Source organism: Dryobates pubescens, chromosome 31, assembly GCF_014839835.1.
Source record: "Dryobates pubescens isolate bDryPub1 chromosome 31, bDryPub1.pri, whole genome shotgun sequence".
Taxonomy (NCBI): domain Eukaryota; kingdom Metazoa; phylum Chordata; class Aves; order Piciformes; family Picidae; genus Dryobates; species Dryobates pubescens.
Genome location: NC_071642.1, coordinates 11,945,150 through 11,961,980, shown reverse-complemented (window position 1 = coordinate 11,961,980; position 16,831 = coordinate 11,945,150). Strand labels below are relative to the sequence as shown.

The 16,831-nt window shown below is 53.6% G+C and overlaps 3 protein-coding genes across 4 annotated transcripts; 1 reads left to right on the top strand and 2 right to left on the bottom strand.

Moving 5' to 3' along the window:
* Positions 1-745: 745 nt before the first annotated feature.
* Positions 746-5,183, bottom strand: LOC104301256 (cell division cycle-associated protein 2). Its single transcript, XM_054174933.1, has 9 exons — positions 5,166-5,183; positions 4,796-4,880; positions 4,380-4,594; positions 3,911-3,983; positions 3,342-3,397; positions 2,978-3,112; positions 2,610-2,760; positions 1,973-2,187; positions 746-1,564 (listed from the first exon to the last, which is right to left on the bottom strand). Exons 1-9 carry the CDS (start codon positions 5,181-5,183, stop codon positions 746-748), a joined length of 1,767 nt encoding a protein of 588 aa, XP_054030908.1.
* Positions 5,116-7,342, bottom strand: LOC128898741 (cell division cycle-associated protein 2-like). The gene is made up of 4 exons (XM_054175033.1): positions 6,783-7,342; positions 6,461-6,591; positions 5,764-5,899; positions 5,116-5,432 (listed from the first exon to the last, which is right to left on the bottom strand). Exons 1-4 carry the CDS (start codon positions 7,285-7,287, stop codon positions 5,203-5,205), a joined length of 1,002 nt encoding a protein of 333 aa, XP_054031008.1. The 5' UTR covers positions 7,288-7,342; the 3' UTR covers positions 5,116-5,202.
* Positions 7,343-8,749: 1,407 nt separating this feature from the next.
* KCTD9 (potassium channel tetramerization domain containing 9) lies at positions 8,750-16,018 on the top strand. 2 transcript variants are annotated; one of them, XM_054175031.1, is made up of 12 exons: positions 8,750-8,826; positions 9,904-10,025; positions 10,469-10,512; positions 10,686-10,782; positions 11,235-11,293; positions 11,861-11,989; positions 12,869-12,936; positions 13,039-13,134; positions 13,250-13,399; positions 13,862-13,967; positions 14,255-14,388; positions 14,914-16,018. In XM_054175031.1, the coding sequence occupies exons 1-12, from the start codon at positions 8,779-8,781 to the stop codon at positions 15,028-15,030; spliced, it is 1,170 nt and encodes a 389-aa protein (XP_054031006.1). In that variant the 5' UTR covers positions 8,750-8,778; the 3' UTR covers positions 15,031-16,018. The 2 variants fall into 2 exon arrangements, with proteins under 2 accessions (XP_054031006.1, XP_054031007.1); XM_054175032.1 differs by lacking the exon at positions 11,861-11,989.
* Positions 16,019-16,831: the final 813 nt, after the last annotated feature.

Below are 16,831 nucleotides of genomic sequence, written 5' to 3'. Positions count from 1 at the left end.
TCTTGGGATCCTGCAGTGGCTTCTTTTCCCCTCTCCCCATTTTCTTAACTGAGAGGCGCCCTCAGTCGTGCCTATGAGGATGCAGTGCCTGTGAGGGCAGTGAGGGGAGGATGGAGCCATGTTCTGCTCAAGTGATGTCCAATGACAGGACAAGGGGCAAGGGGTGCAAGCTGGAGCAGAGATGCCAGAGGAACATGGCAAGGGGTGAACTGGATGAGCTTTCGAGGTCCCTTCCAACCCCTAACCTGTGATGTGGCTTTCAGTTTTCACACTGTCCTAGTGCAGCCCCAGTGAAACCTGAGCTCTTCTGTGGCCTTGTTTCTAACACTGACAAAAATAAAATACAGCTGCTGTTAAAGCTTGAAAGCAAGCAGAACAGTGTTATTTTTATGCAGGTTTGACTCTGCAGACAGGTCCTGAACAACAGACAGTGCCTGTAGCACACCCTGAGCCCCTCCAGCACTGAAGGACAGCTCCACTCCCCACAGCCCCACTCTCATTTTATTTATTTTTAATTCATGGTTTAGACAACAAAGGTTTAAGAGTTGTTGGGTTTTTTTACTAACATTAATCTGAGTGAATGTATTTTAGGCATCAAGACAAGGAACAGCAGTTCTAAGCTATCCATGGAGTAAGGAAAAACTAAGGAAAGGCAGGAGAGAGAAGGGAGTTGGAGATGGGACAGAGGAGTCTGACACTGACCTTCCCTTCAGAAAACCAGAGGCAGCAGAACCCTTGCTAAGTGTTAGCTACTGTGAAGAGGAATTTTTGCCTCTTCAGAGTGGCTTCGGCCCCCGCCTATGCTCCTTCTGTGTGCCAGGGCCCCAGCTGCTGCCCCCTGAGGGGTGGATGTGTAGAGGCTCCTCCTGCGTGGCCGCCGGCAGGCAGCAGCAGGGTGTGCAGAGCCCTGGTTCTCCTTCCCTGCTGCTGGGAACTGGCTGAGGTTTTGCACTCCATGGTGAAGGTTCTCAGATTCTCTCAGGACAGTTGTGCTCCTCCTGAGCTTGCGAGCAGGAGCCAGCAGGGGAGCACAACTCTGCATCTCCTCGGGCAGCAGAAGCCAGGCAAGGCCTTCGCTCTGGGCATCCTCCTGCAGCCTCATGCTGCGCCTCACTCTCACTGCCCCACGAGATGGCTCTGAGGGGTCATGTTTTGGCTGAGGAGCAGACAAGAATTCTTCCACATTAAAAGAATCAAGAGGAGCAGCTAAGAATTCTTCCACATGAAAAGAAGGCAGCAGAAGATTGTCTTCAGTTGTGTCCTCCTGTTGAAAAGCTGGAAAAGGAACAGCTCCGCTTCTTGTTCTCCTCCTTCGACGCCCTCTGGCAGAACACTGCTGTGGCTGCAGAGCTCCTCTGGCACCCTCATGCACCCCTCTGTCCTGCTCCAGGAATTCCAGCCCAGCTACCCACTCTGCCTCACTGAGAAGATCTCCTTCTAACCTCTTGTTTTCCATCAGGGAAGTGCTTTCTTCTGCCTCTCTTGCCCGTGCAGCCTGCTCACCCTGTGGGGCACAGTCAGAGGTATCAAAGCCAGCCCTGGCCTCTGGCACAGTGTGGGAGAACTGGGGAGAAAATAAAAAGGCAGATCAGACTGGCTTGGGTTGGAAGGGCCCTTACAGGTCACCCAGTTCCAACCCCCTGTTATGGGCAGGGACACCATCTGCTAGACCAGGCTAGGCTGTTCAAGGCCCCATCCAACCTGGTTTCAAAGAGCTGAACACTAGACATCTGCTACATCAAGTCTGGACGTTATCGAAAGGACCCCAACCAACCACACAGAATCCACAGGCTGGAATCTGCTCCAGAGCCTGACAATGAGCTCTGCAATCTCCTTCCAAGGATGGAGATTCCATGGGCTCTCCAGCAGCCTGCTCCCCTGCTTAATCATGGTTTTTCCCTTCCCTTTTTTGATCTGACAGCATCAGGATCAATCCTGACTTCCTAGCAGTATCCTTAAGCACCTCAGTTACCTCCTGTTCAGTGCCAGCAGCAGACTCCAGATCACCACCTGACACCTGGAGCACTGTGTCATGGGAACTGCTGCCTTCTGCCACATCCAGGTCCTCAGAGCTTCCAGAAGTATCAGCTGCACAGGTGGTTTGGCCTCTCATTCTCTCAGCCATTGGCTTCTGTTGGACATCCTTCCAAGCACTTCCAGGCTTGGTGCCACCTGAGAACACATCCTCTGCATCATAACAGACAAGAGGTTGCACTGGTAAATGGACACAGTCTCCTGTGCAATATCACAGCAGAGGCTTTACAGGATCTTAGCTCAACAAAGCAACCCTCTAAAGAACCCACTGCAGAGAAGTGATGTGGAAGCCCCAGTGCACATCCCTTTCCTAACACCCAACTCAGCACTTCCAGAGACTGGGGGAATATCAGTGCCCCAAGCGCTCACACTCGAGTCCCACAGGAGTTACAATTATCCAGCTGGATACTATTGATCCTCTGGACTCTACTGCTGCAGAGGCAAGGTACAGTGTGAAATGCACAACTGGGCCCTACCTATGCTCACAACTCCATCAGATCTTTGAGCACAACTTGAAATAAAAAATTGAAAGTCACCAAAAGAGCAAGGCCAAACAAACCCCAAAACCACATTACCTGAAAAAAGTGCTGAGCCTGGAGACAAGGAGCACTCTGAAACCTCAGGGACAGGGCTCAGAAGGGGTTTCCTAGAAGCCATTGTTCTCTCCCCATACAGAGATGCTTTGACTTTCTTTCTCCTTCTCACACAGCCTGCACGTTTTCTCTTCTGAAAGGGCAGAGCAGAGCACTGCATCCCCTTGCTGCCGCCCCCCAGCCCCGGGGCAGCGCTGCAGCAAAGGATGACACCAGGGCTTCCCTGGCAGCAGGAAACCTGAGAGCCTTCAGAAATCTTTGGTAGGACAAAGCCATGCCAAGGAGACAAGGAAGGACACCTGTGGGAGGAAGCAGGCAGCAGGCCCCAGCTGCAGAGGGCTGTCACTTACTCGTGGCTTTTTGGCAGCAGCCGTGGTTGTGTTCTGGTCTGGATGCTTGTTCCGCCTGCGGTTATCCTTAGCGCTCTCAGGAGCTGTGGCAGCGGCGATGCCAGCATCAGGCCCCTCTGAGGTGGTGCTGCACTGCTGAGGAACATGAAAAGACTTAACTGTGCATGAAAACCACATTCAGAAATGAGATGTCCTAAGACAAGTACCGGCACTGGCAGGGATGTTTCCACGCACCTGGATGTATCCAGCCCTCCTAGCTGAGGGTGTAAAATTTTTGTAGCATCAGAAGGTAGAAAAAGAGAATGATTCTGCCTGGGAAGTTAAAAACCTAAGCAACCCAGGCACCCCCTCTACAGAGATTTACCTTCCTCTTCGTAGAGGAGCGAGTTCTCATCCTGTCAGGCTTGCCAGTCTCTGCTGCTAGGGATGCAGAAAATGAGAGAACTCAATACCAGCACAGAAAGTGACAGCACGTTTGAGGAGAATCCACACCATTCCTGACTTCGTGCAGTCTTCAGTCAGCTCAGCCTGAGGAGCTCCCACTCGTGGCAAGATTTAACAAACACTTCAGAAAAGAGTTAAAACCTCTGAGTGTTTGGTAAACCAGTCAGCACTTGGAGAGGTTTCCTACAGATGCTGGCACTTGCACAAGCCCTTTTCAATTGTTTTGTGGTTGTCTTGCTTGTTAAGACCCAGGCTGCAATATCGGCCTGAAGACCCTGAGCAGAGTTACTCAGAGCAGTAGCTCAGCCACTGGCACAGAAAAGCACCACCCCCAGTGAACCCACAGCAGGGAAACACTGCAGCGACTGCAGAGGTCTTTAGAAGAGAACAAGGGCACTAAATCTGAGTGCAGCTGAAGCAGATCCCCATCTCTGCATCTCCAGGGACAGAGCTGCATTATCTACTGACAGAACCAGAAGCTGAACTTACCTTCTGCATTTTCAGCAGGCACAAGATCTGCAGCAACAGCGTCCTGCACTACCCCCTCAAGAGGGTCACAATCCTTTAAACAAGAAAAGGCAACCTTTTGGCAATGCACTACACCAGACAGACTGAAGCAGCCCTGCTCCAGCAGTGCTTGGAACAGCCAGGTAAGAGAACAAAATTGTTTTGTCCTTAAAGAAGCTACATAAGGCAGAAAGAAATGCAAAATCAAAAGGATATGAATAAGCCAAGGCAAAACTGTTTTGAGTCCAACCAGCACTCAGTTTTATACAGGACAAAATGCTGCTCAGAAGCACTTCCCAGTGCCATCCCCAAGCCTCAAGCAGACTGTTTCATCAGCTCAGCAATTGCCTTTCAAAACCAAAACATTAAGCAGAAACTGAGCATTCACAGAGACTAAGAAGCTGTTTTTATGACTTCAAGGAAAAAAAGAACCAAACAGCTACAAACTTACCTCAGAGCAATCGAAGCTGGGCTGGGGCAATGGCTCCTGAGTGAGACTGAGCCTTGCAGAAGGGCTGCTGTGCCTGTGCAGCTGCACAGGGGTCCCTCCCCTGCACAGCGGAGCATTTGCAGGCAAAGCTTCATCAAAGATTTCTGGGCTCAGGTCTTGCCCAAAAGTAACTTTTTTCTTCTTTGGCTTCTCAGAGCTCTGTCTTTCAGTTTCCTCTGTTGCAATTAAAAACACAGACTGCTATTTTTTCAATAGCCATTCTCCTTGGCAACCTTATTTTCCAGTGCACGCAGCAGGATGCCACACATGAGCTACCCCAGAGGTAGATACAAATCATTCTTTGGATTTACCAGAGACAAAACCTTATGGTCCCACATAATGATCTGCCTGCACAAACCCCAAAAGGGGAATCTGACCTGTTTGCAGTGCTTCAAGGATTTCTGCACAGCTGGAGACTGCAGGAGATTCACCTCCTCCATCAAGGGCATCACAGGAGCATTCCTAGCAAGTGACAGTCACCTATCAGTACCATCTCAGCTACTGCCTCTGCTCAAATCAAGTGAAAAGAACTTTTTCTGTCAACAACATTTAATAGTCAGCCCATTACTGGTTTTCTAAAGGAATGAAGCTCAACATGGATCCTCTCCTAACAGGAAAGCTTCCAACAAAGCTTCCCAGGTAGGCAGGGAGGAGAGAGCATTGACAGCATTCAGCTGTTCCTCATTCACAGCAGTCAGTCACTAAGCATGTTAGACAAGAGTATCATTACTGAAGGACCAGATTCACCTCTGGCTCTGCAGCCATGACTGCAGGAGTCAGTAAATCAGTGACCAACCTGCATTCCCTCCAGTGGTTGCCTCTCTGGTGTTCTCTTCGGCACAGGTGGCAGCCAGTAGCCGCTCTGTGCACGCTCAGCCCACGGAGGCCTGCTGGGCTGTGCTGGGGAGATGCAGAGACTGCTTCCATCACACACTGGGCTCCCTTCCTGCTCTCTGCTCAGATCTGATAAAACATTCATTCCAGCATCTCTAGTGCAGTGCTCAGAACTGAAACCTTTAGAGCAAGCAGACAGAACGGACCATTAAAGCCTGAAGGAGAGCTGCAGACTTTAGCGTTTAGCCAGGTGAATGACAAATGCACACCACCAAAACCTCCATCCCCCTCTGAGCACCTGCTGCCACCTTTACCCTTGGTGTCTTGAGACACTCACAAAGCCACTGCTCAGGATGAACCAAGCAATTAGCTTTAAATGAGCAAAACTCCTCTAACCACACCCAGAGACTTTACAGTCCTTACAAGGGAAAGGTTTTTGGTTGTGCTAAGTGTTCCTGTCTTGTGCCCCAATGTTTAAGGTCAGGCATGCACCAGGAACACATCAGCTTACAGGAGCCTGTATCCTGGGAGGCCTCAGCCACTCGTGACAGTCCAGGGGTGCCAGTTTCCTCTTCTACTGCTTTAAAAGATGTTTGAAAGGTGTCTATCTTGTCCTTCAGCAGCCTGACATGTTTGAAAGGACTGACCTGCCAAAACAAAATTCACCTCATCAGACTATTGTGTGTCCCCAGGATAGCACAGGCTTTACCACTTTGCACTTTGGCACGGAAAATAGACTCAGAAAAGAAGAAAATGCTCATATTTCATAGTAAAACCATGCAAATCAGGAACTGTGTCAAGAATCTCTTCAGCTTTATTGCCTTTCATAGCCTACCCCTCCAGAGCAGCCCTAGAATTTGGTGTCTGACAGTCTGTGCTAGTTGAAGGGTGAGCCTGCTTAAAAATCAAGTCACTTATGCTGGGATTTACTTCACTATGAACTATCAACACTAACTGGCAACAATCAAGCATGTCAAAGGTAGGAAAGTAAAGGTAAAGGAGCAAAGCCCCCATGCTCTACACAACCAACCTCCCAACATCCCCTGGCTCTGAAGTAAAGAGTCCATGGAAAGTCAACAAAATTGAAGCCATGGTTCCTGCTATGGCTGCTTCCTGAGCCTTGCCTTGCCTTCCCTTCCCTTCCTGCCAGCACATCTTGATCCCTGAGGGACCTATACTGGCACAACAGAAATTTGAGAGACTTTCACCTGAGCCAAAGCTTCTTTCTGCCTGTTGCTTCTCTGCTGGGCAAGGAACTGAATGAGGCTGTTGTTCTCCGGTGAGCCCCGCGCCCCAATGCCTGCTCTTCGTCTGAATTTCAGTGAAGCTGGAGATGCCCCTGAAGTGAGGACAGGAGAGGAGAAACCAAGACATCCAAAGTGAGCTGCTCAGCTCAAGACACCTTCCTGAGCAAAAGCAGGTTGCTCCCTAAAGGCAGACAACCTGCACCTGACCCAAGGGGAAGCTTTTGGCTACATGACCTCCAGCTGTCCCCTGAGAAGGACAAGTCACCAGCCACACCAGCCTTACCTATAGTAAAGTTTTCCTGGGTGAGCCCAAATTCAGCAACTCTTGCAGGTGTAAAGCCCACAGGTGTCTGCCCCTGGCTCGCTGAGAGCCCACAGGCAGATGATCCTTCTGCTTTGTCCCTCCTGGGCGTCAGGCAGCATTCCTCCCCCAAAGGAAGAGGGCTGCTTCCTGGCAGATTTTCCCTACTGCTGAAAGGCAAGGCATGCTCCCCAGCAGCACCCCCTTGCAGCATGCCCACAGGGCACTGGGTGAGCTGGCAGCTGGCCACACCTTCCCCGGTGTGCCGCGAGCGCCTGCCACATCTTCTGGGGTGCTGCAGGGGGACTCCTGGCAGCTGCACCTCCTGCCCATTGCCTAAATTCTCCTTGAATGCCTTTATGCCTTTGCAAATCTCCTGGTCCTTTGACAGCTCAGGACAAGAGCTCTCCTCCTTTTCTTCTGTGTGTGTGTTCTCATTGTCTTGAGCTCTCAGGAGAGAATTTCCATCCTTCAGTCTTCTGTGCATGGCTAGGGACTGATTTGAAGAAAGACTGAGTCAGGTGTCTCACTGGAGGACAGAAAAAGCTATCAAATAAAAGGAGAAAGATATTTTAATAGTTCACTCCCATTCCCAAACTTCTACCAAACTTAAGAGTTTTGGATTTTTTTCCTGGAACAAGGTGTTTGACAGGGCAGTGGACAGGGAAAATCTGATCTACAGTAAGCTCCACCGAAAGACACCACAGGCCAGCACCGTAGAGACAAACGGCAACAGAACCCTGCAGCAGAAATGTTCCTTGAGGGAGGAAACAGAGGCCCTGCATTCATTCCTTATTAGACTTACACTTCACGTCCCTCACACTGCCACACTGCTACTGCAAGTGCTGCAACAAGTCGTAGGAGCTGGATACTAGCTGGAAAACTTTGGACTCCAGGAAGCCGTAGAGAGCAGTGAGGTCTCCACTCAGCCTCCTCCTCTCCAGGCTGAACACTCAAGGTGTGGCCTCCCTGTCCCTCCCTGCTCCCCACCGTGTTTCTAATACAAGCCAGGGCACCTTTGGCTTCGTCGGCCACCTGGGCACTGCTGGCTCGTATCTACTGACTGTCTTGTGCGGTCTTTCAAAGGATCCCTTCGTGGGGGGCTGTTAGATGTCCAAGAGCAGCAAATGCCAACTGCCACTGCAGCGGTGCCCGGCGGCAGCACGGCACCAAGCTTATGCCAGAAGCTCCTGCAGGAGCGCGGTGGCAGCGCTGCCCAGGGCAACAGACCAACCAACGTCCGCGGCGCCTCCCTCAAGCGAGGCCTGCTCGTTAACGCCAAACGCGGCGGGGCAGGGCTGACTCCCCACTGCGGTGACTCCGGGACACCCCGACTCCCTCCGCGCTCAGCCCCTAGCCGCAGCCGCGGCGCTCCCCTCCCGGCCAGGCACAGCCCCCGGCTGCCCCCCGGCCGCTCACCTCCGCCCGCGCCGCCCAGCGCTCCCCGACCGGCGCGCGCGCCGCCGCCATTCAAACCGGGCCGCACTGCTGTGTATCACTCCGCGCCATCGCCCACCTTCGCTAACACCTTGCGGCCGCCAGGCACCGCGGAGCACCGCGCGGCACCGCGGCCAAAGGGGCACAGAGGGACAGTAGTTCCCGGGAACCGGCCTTGTGCCGCCCCGCTCTCCGTGCCGCGGACTCCCGGGCAGGAGGGACTTTTTAGCACCCGAACGCGGAACGATCACAAAAGCCCTCCGACCTGTACGGCGTCTCTGTTGGGAGAGCTAACGGCCCGCTCACGAGACACGCCCACACGGCAGCCGGCTGCCGCTCAAACTAGACTGAGGCTCTTGATTGGCCATCGGCAGTGCCCGCCCCCCCGCTCTCTCTTCCCTCCCCTCTTGCCCCGCCCCTGCAGCAGAACGCCTTTCTCATTGGTCAAAGGTCTTGGCTTGGCCGCGATTGGCCTCGGCACCTGTCGGTCAGCGGGGCGCTGCCTTCCGGGTTGGGCAGGAGCCGCCGCCGCCGCCGCAGGATGAGGCGGGTCACGCTGTTCGTTAACGGCAGCCCCCGGAACGGGAAGGTGAGGGGCGGGGAGGGGGAGTTCCGCCGCCCGCGGGGAGGGTCCGCCCGCCCCCGTCTTGCCCTAACCCTCTCCAAGGAGTCTTTCTTCCTTCCTCTCAGCCGCCGGCGAACAGCCCGTGCTTGGGCTTCGGGCCGGGGCCGCGGGGCTGTGGGAACTCCCTCAGCCGGCGTTCAGTGCCCGTGGCTGCGGCAGAGGAAGCCTCGCTGCTCCCGCCGCCCCCGGTCGGGACCCGGGCTGGCTGCCCGGGCCTAGTCTCTGTGCCTCGGACGCCAGCGCGGAGTCACCCCCCGCAGACCTCCCCCCGCAGACCTCCCCCCGCAGACCTCCCCCCGCAGACCTCCCCCCGCAGACCTCCCCCCGCAGACCTCCCCCCGCAGACACCACCCCCCCCGCCGAGCCCCCCTCCCCCGCGGTCTCTCAGCCTGGGGGCGCCGCGGGGAATCGCCACACGCCAAGGACTTGCTGGGGGCGCAGTTAAAGCCCTTTTCGTGTCGTCCTTGTTGGTTCGTGTGCTGGGGAGAGTGGGAATCGAACCCCAAGGGTGTCAGAGCTGTGCCCTGCCAGGCGCTGCTTGGAGAGCCGGGCAGCGACCCTGCTGAAACCCTGCTCGCTTGTTTCAAAGCTCTGTAGGCTTTAAAACTGGTCCACTTGTCCCAAGTGCTCTCCGTGGTCCCTGATCTTTCCCAGCCCCGTCCCGGTGCAGGCAGCTGATGTGACAGCAGTTTGATCTTTGGCTTTTAGAGAGAGGGAAGTCGGTTCGGGAGAAGCTTGGAACACACCAGCTAGCAACGTTTCTTTAGACTAGAGATGAGTACTGGAATCAATTCCTGCAGGACCAGCATTGATTGCTCCACTGCTGCTGCCAGCTCAGTGCCTTGAGGCTGGGGTGAGCTGTGCAAGGCACCCCTAAGGCAGTGATGTTTGTCACATCAAAGGTGCTCTGTTGCCTTTTTTTTAGTAAGGATCCATTCCCATCTACCTCCCTGGTTTGTGGAGATCCTGATAGCTCTGGAAATGGGTCTGAGGTGGCAGGAGCCAAGGGAAGGCAGTGCCTACAGCTCCCTCTCTCCACAGGTGGTGGCTGTCTATGGGACTCTCTCAGACCTGCTGTCTGTGGCTAGCAGCAAGCTGGGGATCAAAGCAACCAGTGTGTACAATGGGAAGGGAGGACTCATTGATGATATTGCTTTGATTAGGTAAGGTTCATCCAATCAAGCTCAAATCACTGCTGTGGATTAAGAGACTTCCTGGCCTATTAATCCTCTGACCTTAATCAATAACCAGTGCTTTCCTTAAACCCAGACTTGATCACTGCCAGCCCACATGCCCAGAGGTGCTGTGGCTTCACAGAGTACTCCAAGAGTGGGGAGAGAAACAACTGTTGTGTGGAACTAAACTGGTTGAGTAACAGTGATCCCTGCCTGCTTGGTGCAGACCTCTCTAGTGGAGTCACTGCTGGTACAGTCCACTGGAACCTGCAAAATGAAGACAAAAATCAGAGAGTGAAGTTCTGGCTAATGGCAACTGCTTAGCACTTAGCTGCAGGAGAGGCTCTGCTCTCATTCAGAGGAGCAAATGATTATGATTAATGTTGGCTTTCTTTCTTCTCCTCCTCTTCCCCTGCCCCTTCCCCTTTCAGGGATGATGATGTTCTGTTTGTGTGTGAAGGGGAACCATTCATTGGTGAGTCTGTGTAATTCTTGTGCTTCACTTCCTGTTTAGCAGAAGTTTTGGGTTGCTTTAATATAAATCTTGAGGTTTTATTTTCAGTTGGTTTCAGAAGCTGCCTCTTACCAGAGGGAGGTTTCAGAAATATTCCTTATTTTCTACTGCTTCTTGTCTCTTGGTCTGTGTAGATCCCCAGACTGATGGGAGACCCCAGGAGGAGCTGACGGGGTCCCACACGGACTGGCTGACCCTCAATGTTGGAGGCCGATACTTCACCACCACAAGGTAGAAGTGCAGCTGGTTGCTTGTGCTCCTAAGGAGCTTCAGTTCATGCAGCTGGCAGTGGGCATGCAGTGGGTGAGGCTCCAGATGCTCCTGCAAAAGGGCCAGAGAGAGAACTGACTGTGGAGGTCTTGGACTTGTGCAGCTTTCTCTGTATTTGGTGTTTGCAACAAGTGAATGTCTGAAGGAGTTTACACATGAAGTGAGAGTGGGGAAGAGCCTGAGCAGAGCTGGGTTTACCCTTGGAGAGCTCAGGTAACGCAGTGCTTTGTGTTGGAAATACCTCTGTGGTGCCTCAGGTCAGCAGTGCAGTGTTAGCACAGTGTGTGAAATGGAGCCAGCAGAGTGCTGGGGCTGGTGGGATGCACATCACACCCTGAGGCAGCAGCTTTGTGTCTGCAGGGGAACATTCTGTGCTGGAAATAAACCAAAACTGCTCTGCCTTTGTTTTCTAGGAGCACTTTGGTTAACAAGGAGCCTGAGAGCATGCTGGCCCACATGTTTAAAGATAAAGGTTGGTACAGTGGAACAAACCTTGGGGTTTAGGCCCACAAGTTGGCAAAACAGGCAGAAGGCACTGTGAGAGCCAGACTTGTTCATGTGAGAATATCCAAAATAGGTTAAACTATCAAAGCAGAACACAGAACTGTGGGGGTTGAACTGTTTTTCTCTGTTGCCCATGTCATGCTCAGCACCTCACAGACTGAAGATTTCCCTTCCACCCACAGTCACTCTGCTGGGGTCCTTCTGTGTTTGCTTCATGTTGGATTTTCCCCTGGTTTGTGCACCTGGCTGGCATTTGTCCAGAGAGTCAGGGAGCAGACAGGGTGTGAGGCAGTGCCTAGGGAAGGAGGCAGACCCACACCTCAGTGCTGCTTTGATCCCAGCACCGAGTGCTGTGTGTGCTGAGAGGTTTGGTCTGCTGATAGCAGCAGTGAGCTCCTGGAAGGTGATTCCTGCTGCCCTCTCGTTTTGCCTTCAGCTGGAATGTTTCAGTCCCTTTGGTAGTAACATCTGACAGTGAAGCCAGTGCCCTTCTGCTAATCTCTGCCATTTGCTGCTGTATATGTTGTGGAAACAGATGCATGGGGAAATAAGCAAGATCCTAGAGGAGCATTCCTCATTGACCGCAGCCCTGAGTATTTTGAGCCCATTTTGAACTATTTGCGGCACGGACAGCTCATTGTAAATGATGGCATTAATTTGCTAGGTAGGTACTGCCTGTCTGACATCTCCTCCATTCTTACCTTTACAAGTTAAACTTTGCCCTCAGGTCAAGATGCTGAGGTCAGTGGGGCTTGCCTGTGCTCACCTGAGTGGTTGGGGGTGTGCTGTGCTCAGCGCTGCAGTTCTGCCTGCTGGGGTTAGTGAGGAGCTGCTGCTCAAACCTCTTTGTCTTCAGAGCATTAAACCCCCTCCCTGGTGGCTCCGTGTCTGGCAGTGATTCTGGACTTGCTATCTCTAGCCAAATGCTCCTTTCAGAGCTGGTGTTTGCTCTTGGCTGCCAGCGAGCTCACCCCTCCTCTGTCCAGTTACACCCAGCAGCACCTGGCTTGCTGTCAGCTTTACCAGTTGATGCATTTCTGTAGGGCTCCTTGAACTCCAGCAGCTGCTCTGTGCCTCTCTGAAGTGTAGATAAGGTCTGACATGCAGGGAAGGTCCAGGGGACTGATGCTGCTCCAAGAGTAAGAATGGATTCCCCTGACCTTCCTGGTTGGCTTTTGGTGTGGTTGTACACTGCCTGCTCCAGTCAGTGGTGACTAGGAGCAAGTGATGGGATGAGAGGAAGTGGCCTCAGCTTGCCCCAGGGGAGACTTAAGTTGGACATTAGAAGAAACTTCTTCCCTGTAAGAGTTCCCTAAGCCTGGCCCAGGCTGCCCAGGGAGGTGGCTGAATGCCTGTCCCTGGGGGGGTTTCAAAGCCACAGACTTTAGGTGCTGAGGGCCATGGTTTTGCCCCAGCCTTGGTAAACTTAGAGAATGGTTGGAGTGGGTGAGCTTAAAGAGCTTTTGCAAGTGATTGTGTGGTTCTAAGAGAAGTGCCCCTTGTTGGAGACCCCCTGGAGCTGACCCCTGCTGCTTTGTTCCAGGAGTGCTGGAAGAAGCCAGGTTCTTTGGGATCGAGTCCCTAATTGAACAGCTAGAAATAGCCATTAAGGTAACTTCTTTCCTCTCCCCCATGAGGGCACCTGTCCTGTCCTTCCAGGCAAGCTACAGCACAGTGCTGTCCCTGGTAGCTTTTAACCACCTCTCCCAACAGAACTCCCAGCCAGCTGAGGACCATTCCCCTATATCTCGCAAGGAGTTTGTCCGGTTCCTGCTGGCAACCCCGACCAAGTCTGAGCTGCGCTGCCAGGTGAGACAAGGCAGCCTCTGTCTGCAGCACAGCCTCCCCTGCACCACTCTGCCAGCTGGGTTCAGAGCTGCACCTCCTCTTCTGTGACCCCTGGGCTTTGCTCTCTTGTGTGCAGGGACTCAATTTCAGTGGAGCAGATCTCTCACGCCTGGATCTTCGCTACATCAACTTCAAGATGGCCAACCTGAGCCGCTGCAACCTGGCACATGCCAACCTCTGCTGTGCCAACCTGGAGAGAGCTGACCTCTCTGGATCAGTGCTTGATGTAAGAGCTGCTCTGGCTTGCACAGGCTGGGCTGTCTTTGGCTTGTTTGAAAGGAGGAGGAACTGGACTAACAGATAGGTGGAAGGCATGCAGCTCTGTGGTGCCTGCTGCAGCTCTGTGGTGCCTGCTGCAGCTCTGTGGTGCCTGCTGCAGCTCTGTGGTGCCTGCTGCAGCTCTGTGGTGCCTGCTGCAGCTCTGTGGTGCCTGCTGCAGCTCTGTGGTGCCTGCTGCAGCTCAGTCAGATCACTGCCAGAGCTTTTTGAAGCTATCTCATGGAAAAGGGCAGTGGGTGAGGACAGCCTGGCTCTTGCTGACAGGAAAGGCAGCTTAGAGCAAGCTCTTGCCTGCCCTCAGAGCAGTGAGGCTGTTGTGCTTGAGCAGGTTCACTTCCACAGCAGAAGTGAAAGCCATGCTTTGCTGAGGGCTGTTCATCCTCACCTCTCACTGCTGTCTCTCCACCAGTGTGCAAACCTGCAGGGGGTGAAGATGCTGTGCTCCAATGCTGAGGGAGCATCTCTGAAAGGCTGCAATTTTGAAGATCCATCAGGCCTGAAAGCTAACCTGGAAGGTGAGAAGCTCTTTGCCTGATGGGTGATCTGTGAGGCTGTGGTGTGTGAGAGGCCAGGCTGGGGTAAGCCAGGTGCTCAGGAGAGGAGGCCACACATCCTGGACAGTGTGTACCCATGTCTCCAGAGTGCCTTAGGCTGGAAGGGACCTTTAGAGGTCACCTAGACCAACCTTCCTGCAGGCAGCAGGGACAAATCATTCAGTTCCAAGTCACTTCTGTTACTTCACAACTCTGAGCAAGCAGCATTCTGCAGCTGGTTTGTCTCAGAACTGCTCTTGGTGCTTCAGGGGCTAACCTGAAAGGTGTTGACATGGAAGGCAGCCAGATGACAGGAATCAACCTGCGAGTGGCCACCTTGAAAAATGCCAAACTCAAGAACTGCAACCTCAGAGGAGCAACCTTGGCAGGAACTGATTTGGAAGTGAGTTTGGATTCACTTTACACTTTGTGCACTACCTAACCAGGTTTGAGGCTTGCTGGCTTTGGCCTGAGTTCTGGAGCTTCAAAGCAGACTGAGGGAAGTCTGAAGTGGAGGAAAAATTCCTTTACTGTGAGGGTGCTGGAGGCCTGGAGCAGGCTGCCCAGTGAGGCTGTGGAGTCTCCTACAGAGAGATTCCAACCCCCCTGGCTGTTGTGATCCTGGGCCAGCTGCTGTGGGTGCCCTGCTGGAGCAGTGAGGTTGGACTGGATGATCTCCCAACCCCTCCATGCTGGGATTCTGGGATTTGTAAAGCAGAGATGGAATCTTAGCTGGCTGCTGGCAGTGGCACACTGCTGCTCCTATCAGGAGGACAAAGCAGCTGCCCCTGCACAGCCTGCTTGGGGCTGGGAGCTTGCACTGAACCTGAGGCAGTGCCTGTGGGCTCTGGGAGAATATGGCTCAGGTAAGGCTTGCACCAAGCTCTGGGTGTGTTCAGCTAACAGTGACTTTTCTTTTGCCCTTCAGAATTGTGATCTATCAGGTTGTGATCTACAAGAAGCTAACTTGAGGGGATCCAATGTGAAAGGAGCCATCTTTGAAGAGATGCTGACACCTCTGCACATGTCTCAGAGCGTCAGATAGGGCAGAGACTGAACCCCCCGTGAGGAAGCTTTGCCTTGTGCTCACCTGGAACCTCCTCTGCTCCAGCTTGCACCCAGTGCCCCTTGGCCTGTCCTTGGACATCACTGAAGTGGCCTTGTGGCCTTGTCTTGAAACTGAGCTCCCCTGTGACCTTGTTGATGTGGAATAAAATGCAGCTGCTGAAAGCTTGAAAGCCTCAGCTCACCTTCACCCCTGGGAAGGTGATGGAGCAACTTCTCCTTGGTGCTTGGATAAGAGGTGATTAGGAGCAGCCAGCATGGCTTTACCAGGGGCCAGTCATGTTTGACCCAGCTGAGAGCCTTTGATGAGGACATCCCCAGGGGGACTGTGGATGGCAGAGCAGTGGATGTGGTTTATTTATCTCAGGAAAGCATCTGACACCCACAGCATCCTCCCAGCTGGACTGAAGCAGTGTGTGCTGGGTGATGGGGGAGGGAGGTGGGAACTGAGGGAAGGGAAGAAATCAGGGAGTTGTGGTCAGTGGGGCAGAGTCTGATGGAGGCCTGTGTCCAGTGGAGTCCCTCAGGGTCAGTACTGGGACCAGAGTCTATTCCTAAATGACCTGGGTGAGGGCACAGAGGGCACTGCCAGCAAGTTTGCTGATGGCACCAAACTGGGAGCAGTGGTGACAGCCCTCAGGCTGTGCTGCCATCCAGTGAGAGCTGGACAGGCTGCAGAGCTTTGTGGGGAGAAAGTGAATGAACTCAAACAAGGGCAAGGGTAGGAGGAGGGCCAGAAGAGTTTCATGGAGCCTGCAGTGTGCCCTTGTGGCCAAGAAGGCCAAGAGCATCCTGGGGTGCATTTGAAGGGCTGTGGTGAGTAGGTCTGGAGAGGTTCTCCTGCCCCTTTGGCACATCTGGAATGTTGTGTCTGGTTCTGGGTTCCTCAGCTCGAGAAGGACCTCAGGGAACTGCTTGAGGGAGTCCAGCACAGAGTCCCAGAGCTGCTGCAGGCAGTGGAACATCTGTGAGCGTAGCTGAGGGAGCTGGGGCTGGGAGCAGAGGTGTCTGAGGGCTGCCCTCATTGCTGGGGATAAAGATGTGCAGGGCTGGAGCCAGGCTGTGCTCAGGGATGTCCAAGCACAGCACAAGGGGCACTGGGGGCAAGCTGGAGCAGAGGAGGTGCCAGGGAAACAGAAGGGAAAACTTTGTCCCTGTGAGGATGCTGAGCACTGGAGCAGGCTGCCCAGAGAGGTTGTGGAGTCTCCTGCTCTGCAGACTCAAACCCCACCTGGATGTGTTCCTGTGTGAGCTGCCCTGGGTGGTCCTGCTCTGGCAGAGGGTTGGACTGGATGATCTCTGGAGGTCCCTTGCAGCCCCTGCTGTGATTCTGTGATCCACTCACAGATGCACCCAGGGTACCTCTTTGCTGTAACCAAGCTGTGTGAGGCCCTGAGTGGCCTGTTCAGAAACTGCAGCTTCCAGGCTCATCTAAGTTGCATTAATAAAAGTGTGAAACACAGCAGTGGCTGAGCTGTCTCAATCTGTGAAAGCCCAGGCCCAGTCTTCCCTGGCCCCCAGGAGTGGCAGCCAGGTGGAAGAGCAAGGTGAGTTGCTGCAGTGTTTGATAGGTTCAGTTTGAGAGCTGCCAGGGGCTTCTGCCTTGTTCTGACTTCCCAGCTGCTTCTGCCCCACACCGAGTGAACTGCTCGGCGTCAAAGGCACTGACCACGGCTGGCCTGTGGCACAGCAGTGACAACACAAAGAGCACACAGGGGTCAGGGCTGTGCAGCACCCCAGGAGCAGCCCAGCTCAGTCTCCTCAGCTGCAGGATGCTGGGA

What these genes read in the sequence shown, in the direction of transcription:
- LOC128898741 (XM_054175033.1), bottom strand. Translation starts at nt 7,287, where the DNA reads ATGCACAGAAGACTGAAGGATGGAAATTCTCTCCTGAGAGCTCAAGAC. An exon ending in CCAGGAAAACTTTACTATAG is followed by an intron (nt 6,592 to 6,782) that starts GTAAGGCTGGTG and finishes TCCTCACTTCAG; the next exon opens with GGGCATCTCCAGCTTCACTG. An exon ending in CTCCCAGGATACAGGCTCCT is followed by an intron (nt 5,433 to 5,763) that starts GTAAGCTGATGT and finishes CTTGCTCTAAAG; the next exon opens with GTTTCAGTTCTGAGCACTGC.
- KCTD9 (XM_054175031.1), top strand. Translation starts at nt 8,779, where the DNA reads ATGAGGCGGGTCACGCTGTTCGTTAACGGCAGCCCCCGGAACGGGAAG. An exon ending in GATGATATTGCTTTGATTAG is followed by an intron (nt 10,026 to 10,468) that starts GTAAGGTTCATC and finishes TTCCCCTTTCAG; the next exon opens with GGATGATGATGTTCTGTTTG. An exon ending in CGATACTTCACCACCACAAG is followed by an intron (nt 10,783 to 11,234) that starts GTAGAAGTGCAG and finishes TTTGTTTTCTAG; the next exon opens with GAGCACTTTGGTTAACAAGG.
- LOC104301256 (XM_054174933.1), bottom strand. An exon ending in AGGCTCAGCACTTTTTTCAG is followed by an intron (nt 2,188 to 2,609) that starts GTAATGTGGTTT and finishes GTTATGATGCAG; the next exon opens with AGGATGTGTTCTCAGGTGGC. An exon ending in CTGCTGGCACTGAACAGGAG is followed by an intron (nt 1,565 to 1,972) that starts GTAACTGAGGTG and finishes TTTTCTCCCCAG; the next exon opens with TTCTCCCACACTGTGCCAGA.